The following is a 6,214-nucleotide window of genomic DNA, read 5'->3' on the forward strand; positions in this document are numbered from 1 at the left end:
GCAGCTCCTGGCATTGAGGGGCAAGGAGTGTTCTCCACAGGTTCACCTTTTCCTCTATATGACTCCTCTTTCAATGGTCATTCATTTTAGGATGCCCCAGGCATCCCTGGAGCTTTCCCAGATGCTACAATAGGTTCTCTCCAGGATGGCATCAGCCACCAGTCCCACTGCAGGTGGGACAGCAACAGGCACATCCATCAAAGACCTGTAACACTCTGCTTGAACATGTGCAACCAAGAATGGAGCTCTTGGTCCAGCCCTTGGTCCCAACAGATTCCCGTGGGTATCTGATCCCGTCCCTCTGAATCCATCAAGAAGCCAAGAGCCAAAACCATTTTAAGGGATGAGCTCCCTGGGTGTGTTCCTGCCCCCAGCTCTGAAGAGGTGTCCAACCCCTGGTCCTGTCCTGCAGTGAGACCCTTTGGCCATGGTGGTGCCTGCCCAGAGCTCAGCTCTGACACTGGGGTCACATGGCCCGTTCCTGCTGCAACCACTGGGATGGCTCTGCAGGGACAACAGGATTGTCACAGGTTACAGGACACCTTGGGGCTCCCACAGCACCCAGGGCACAAGAGGACACTGTGGAAGGGAGGGGAGCCCATCCATGGAAAGACCATGTGCTGCTGTCCTTGGCCAGGGATTCAGGGGAGCAGCAGCCACGAGTCACAGGCACAGAGAGCAAGTGCCCACCAAGGCACCAGGGCCAGCCCCAAGGGCACCAGGGCTGCTCCTCCACGGGGCAGCTGCACATTGGGCTGCTGAGACCCTCCTGAGAGCTGGGGCTGCTCCAACAGCTCCAGAGGGTGGAATAAATGGGAGCTGAGAGAAATAATTTTTTCCTGTGTCCTTTAATGAGATCATCATCACAGGGATCCATCTGTACTTGAGGATGTTGGGTTAAGAGTAAGCTGAGAGAAGGCCAAGATAATACAGAGAAACCTGACTAATACCAACATGAGTAACCTGATCTAGTGAGTGCCACCCCTGCCAGTGGTGGAGGACTTGGAACTAGATTGATCTTTAAGGTCCCATCCCGACAGAACAGTTCTGTGATGATTCAATTCTATCACAGGTATAGAAGAGAAAAACAGAAAAAGAAAAGTTATTTCTGACTATTCTTGAGGTTCTATTGGAGCCCCAGTGGGGTAATTGGAAATCTTAATCTGAAATGGACTGTATTCAAAGACTTTGCAGAGGGCATCCTTGATTTCGTTGTTTCTCAGGCTGTAGATGAGAGGGTTCAATACTGGAGGAACCACTGAGTACAGAACTGAGAATACCATATCTAGAACTGGGGATGAGATGGAGGGAGGCCTGAGGTTAGAAAATACGGCAGTGATGACAAACAGGGAGACCACAGCCAGGTGAGGGAGGCACGTGGAAAAGGCTTTGTGCCGTCCCTGCTCAGAGGGGATCCTCAGCACAGCCCTGAAGATCTGCACATAGGAGAAAACTATGAAAATGAAACAACCAAAAACTAAACAGGCAGTAACCACAGTGAGCCCAATTTCCCTGAGGTAGGAGCGTGAGCAAGAGAGCTTGAGGATCTGAGGCATTTCACAGAAGAACTGGTCCAGGGCATTTCCCTGGCACAGGGGCAGGGAAAATGTATTGGCTGTGTGCAGCAGAGCATTGAGAAAGCCACTGGCCCAGGCAGCTGCTGCCATGTGGGCACAAGCTCTGCTGCTCAGGAGGGTCCCGTAGTGCAGGGGTTTGCAGATGGCAACGTAGCGGTCGTAGCACATGATGGTGAGGATACAATACTCTGTTGTGATGAAGAACAGAAATAAAAACACCTGAGCAACACATCCTGCATAGGAGATGTCCATGGTGTCCCAGAGGGAGTTGTGCATGGCTTTGGGGACAGTGGTGCAGATGCAGCCCAGGTCTGTGAGGGACAGGTTGAGCAGGAAGAAGTGCATGGGGGTGTGCAGGTGGTGGTCGCAGGCTACGGCGCTGATGATGAGGCCGTTGCCCAGGAGGGCAGCCAGGGAGATGCCCAGGAAGAGCCACAAGTGCAGGAGCTGCAGCTGCCGCGTGTCTGCCAATGGCAGGAGGAGGAACTGGCTGATGGAGCTGCTGTTGAACATTTGCTGCCTCTGGATACGGTTATCTATTGAGGAGGAAAAGGCAGGACTGAGTTAGGCCAGACCATATTAGCAAAATGTATTCGACATTCAGGGTCTCTCTTTTAAGGAAGACCTTTTTGCACCCATCTCCCCTGAGTTCTGGGTTTTTCTGGCTCATGGGGACATTGAGAGCAGGGATCCTGTACTGGGCTCCTGAGGATTCATTCTTGCTGTGCAGTAAGAGGCAACTGAGAACTTGGGGTTACATCAAATTAAATGCACATCTGATGTTTCAAAGTGTTCCCAGCATTGCTGGTCACAGCCTGCCCAACTGTGGAACAGAGCTGAGGAAAATTGGTGTATTTTATTTGGTTTCAGTTCAACTTGCCAGGAGTGGGTTTGGATGGCTGAAAACTCTGGAATTTCTAATGTGCTCCAAGTGAAATCTTGTCAGTCCTGAGAAGCAAAGGACTTGTCTCTTACTGCAATGGCAGGAGAGCTGCTCTGGTCATCAGTCCTGTTCTCAGCTGACCTGTGCTGGCAGCTTGGCCTGGAGTAGGATCACACAGAGGAGTCCCCTCAAAAAAGAAACAAGTCACAACTGTGATCAGAGAAACTGAGGTTCAAAGGGACTTCTCATCTTTCCTCAGGGTGCCCCATATTTTTCTCCTCCCGGACTGAGACACAGAGGGATCAGTTCAGCTGCCCAAGTACAGCTGCCCAGAGCACTTCCATGGATTTAGCCCTGAGGTGTCCTCTCCATGGGATCTTATACAGAACAGAGACCCTATGGGAGAGCTGTGCCCCTCTGGAGGGTACCCTGCAGCCCTGCAGGACACCAAGGGAAGCAGCTGAATGTCTTCAAGTTGCCTGGAGGGGACTTGGGCACTTTGCTCCCACAGACACTTCCTCACAGCAGGACCCAAACAGTTTGTGTCTCAAAAGGAACTAAACCTACCGCTCTCAATAACCCATATGGGCTCAGAAGTCCAATTGTGAGAACAAGAGCAGCACAGGCCACATCCTTTCCTGGGCTCTGGCTGCTGCAGGGCAATGCACACCTGAGTCCCCACGGGCCTGAGGGCAGAGGCTCTGCTTAGGCTGGGAAAGGAGCCCAGGGAGGAGTTGGTCAGGGGAAGGTGTCTGTGCCACAGGGCCAGCAGGGAGGTGCCCACATGCCCCTTCCCAATATTTGTGGCAGCAGCTCCCTCTCCCTCCCTGCCTGTCTGTGCTGGGAGGAGCTGTTCCTGCCAGCAGCCACCTCCCTGTGCCCAGCTCAGCTCCCTCCAGTACTCACACAGCCCATGCCCACCCCACTGCCCAGGGGCAGCTCTGCATGTGCAAGTGCTGCAGAGCAGATCCCAGACAAGCTGAGGTGTCTGGGAAGGGGAAGGTGTTTTGAGTGGATGTGTTTCCTGAGAAGTGCCCTTGGACATGGCAGGAGGTCAGCTGAAGGTGAGAGAAGCCCAGAGCAATAGTAGCTGAAGGACCCTGCCCTGCCCTGCTCATTCCTGCCCTGCTCATCCCTGCCCTGCCAGGAGGGGGTCACTCCTTCCACCCACACCTTCTCCCTGCAGGGCCATGGGGAGCTCCTTGACCAGGCTGAGCTGACCCTGGCAGGCAGCAGAGTCCCTGCCCCAGCACACAGAGCCCTGGGCTGTAGGACCCTGCCCTGCAGGACAGCCCTGGGCACCCCTGGCTGCACCCCCACTCTCACACCCAACAGCCATCCCTGGGAGAAGGGAACCTTCTTACCCTGTGCCTCTGATGCTCCACACCAGGAAATCCAGGAGACCCATCCTGACAGATCCTGTCAGTGATGGCTTTTGGCAGCTTTAAGAGACATCTCCGGAACTCACCTGCACTGCTCTGCAGCCTGGCAAAGGGCAGTGAAGGTTTCTCTCCTGATGAGCCCTGACCTGTCCTCCCACCCCAGAATCCCTTCAACCTCTTTCACACTTCCCTTGTCTACCGTTAATGCCTGAGGTTCTGCCTTGCTCTGCCTTATGGCATCATCCTCTCTGCTAGAGGAACTGTGGGAGTCCTTCTGAAAGATCCTGGAAGCTGTGGGATGTGTCAGCTTTAGGAGATCCTTGCAGGAAGGGAAGACTAACTTTCCTATAGCCAGAGAATTCTACTTTCAATTCTGTGCAGTTTTCTCCTTTAATGAGAGCTGAGTTCCCTCCCAGCCCAGGCTGCCTCTCACCTCTGTCCCTTCTCTGCTGTGCCCTCGGTGTGTGCAGGCAGTGCCCTGAGCCCTGCTGGGCTGTGCACAGGAGCTGCTCCTGGGCAGAGCTGTCTCTCTGCAGCGCTGCCCGCTTGCCAGGAGCTTCCTGTGTGCCAGGAGCCCGGCCCAGCTCAGCAGCACAGCAACAGCCCAGGGCATTTAATGGCCCTCTGGGGGGTTTGGTGCTGAGTCCCTGAACATCAGACCCTGAGGAAAGTTGCAGGAACCTCTTGAGAAAGCAAAGTCAGAATCAAACTTTAAAGTTTCTTTTGTTGTTAATGGGTCCCTCTGAGGGACATATCTGAGAAAGTGTCCCCAGATTCCAGTTAGAAAACAAAGAGACAATGATGACAAATATGGACTAGGAAAGAAAGGTCACTCTGTTGCTGAGGAAAGTAAGAAAACATTTCATTAACCTAAAGGTCACAGCTGTGACCCCCAGCCTCTTGGAAGGGAGATCTTGTCTCTCCCTCATTCCTCAGGCCTCTTCCTGGGGCACCAGGGTGTAGGATGTGGAAAACCACGGCCAGGAGGATGGGGTGGCACCTCCCAGGCTGCTGAGCAGGGACAAGGAGGCAATGAGGCCCCAGGGCTGCAAGGCTCACTTGTCTCCTCATGCCATCAGGGGCACACACAGCAGCCATGGCCAAAGGCCTGCACAAGTTGCCTCTCTTGGGGCCTTTCAGCTTCTGCACATCCCTGTCTCCTCTCCAGCCCAGGCTGTCCTACGGTGTCCATGCCCTGCCCCTTTCCCTGCAGGCTGTCGGCAACCCCCGGCTGCCCCACCTCGCTGGCCCCTTCCTGCACTGACATCTCTCCCTCCTCCCTGGCTCTGCCTTGGCACACAAAGCCTTGGGCTGATCCAGACTCCTTCAGGGGGATGTGTTGCACCACAGCACTGCCCTTGGGCAGAAATTCCTTTCTCCTTGTGTGCAGTCTGGACCTCCCCAGTTTCCCTTCAAGGCCTCTCATGCTTCTCCGGTTCTTTCCTCAGTCTCCACCACACTGGGCCCAGGGCTTGGAGGCTTCCAAACCCCTTCATACGATATCTCTGGTATTTAGCCATGAAAATGTTGTGCTCTTAGTGCAGGAGAGACACAGTGACATTTTTTGCCAAAGGTTGTATTGGCAGAACAAGGCACAGGAACTGGAACTGAATGAGGGGAGATTTCCATTGGATGTCAGGAAGAAATATTTTGTGCTGAGGGTGGCAGGAACCTGGGCCAGGTTACAGAGTAAGTGGAAAAACTATTCCTGGAGCTTCCCAAGGTTTGGAATTTTGTACAACCTAAACTTGTGGAAGGTGTCCCTGAGTAATTGAAGTGCACTTTGACTAGTGGCTATTTTAGGTCTCTTCCAACCCAAACTGTTTATTATTCTTTTTTCATATATCCCCAACTCCTTCTCCACAGGGTTGCAAATACCTACATGCACCATGTTGGCATTTTAATGTGACCTAATCCCCAACACTTTATGAAAATGGAAAAACAGTCCTTTTAGGGATATGTATTTCAATGACTTTGGATGAACCTTTCAAAACTCAAAAGTTACAAAGGAACTAATAGAGATTTCCAACATCTCTGCATGAAAGGCTCCCCAAGTGATCAGTGACAGCCCCCCAGGATGGCCTTGCAGCTGAGGTTGGGGGTTTTCTCACTCAGGTACTGAGACTGAGGATGGGCAGCCAGAAAGTGCATTTAGGGACTGTGCATGACTTGCCATGGGATGTCCAGGAAATGACCAAAGTGACTTGTGGAGGAACAGGCATGAGAAAACAGAGAAAAAAATGGATGAAAGAAGCTGAACATGTTTAAAGAGGTGACTGGTCAGTGCCTTTCCCTGGCCATGCCCTGCAACTGACTCCACTGGCTGTTCCATTTTCCTAATCCCTCCATTGCCAGGAACTTTCTGGGATAAG

At 52.8% G+C, this 6,214-nt stretch overlaps 1 protein-coding gene across 1 annotated transcript; it reads right to left on the reverse strand.

Moving 5' to 3' along the window:
- Positions 1-1,112: 1,112 nt before the first annotated feature.
- LOC139674665 (olfactory receptor 14J1-like) lies at positions 1,113-2,090 on the reverse strand. Its single transcript, XM_071561272.1, has one exon. It carries the CDS (start codon positions 2,088-2,090, stop codon positions 1,113-1,115), a length of 978 nt encoding a protein of 325 aa, XP_071417373.1.
- Positions 2,091-6,214: the final 4,124 nt, after the last annotated feature.

The sequence above is a fragment of the Pithys albifrons genome, chromosome 7, assembly GCF_047495875.1.
Source record: "Pithys albifrons albifrons isolate INPA30051 chromosome 7, PitAlb_v1, whole genome shotgun sequence".
Taxonomy (NCBI): domain Eukaryota; kingdom Metazoa; phylum Chordata; class Aves; order Passeriformes; family Thamnophilidae; genus Pithys; species Pithys albifrons.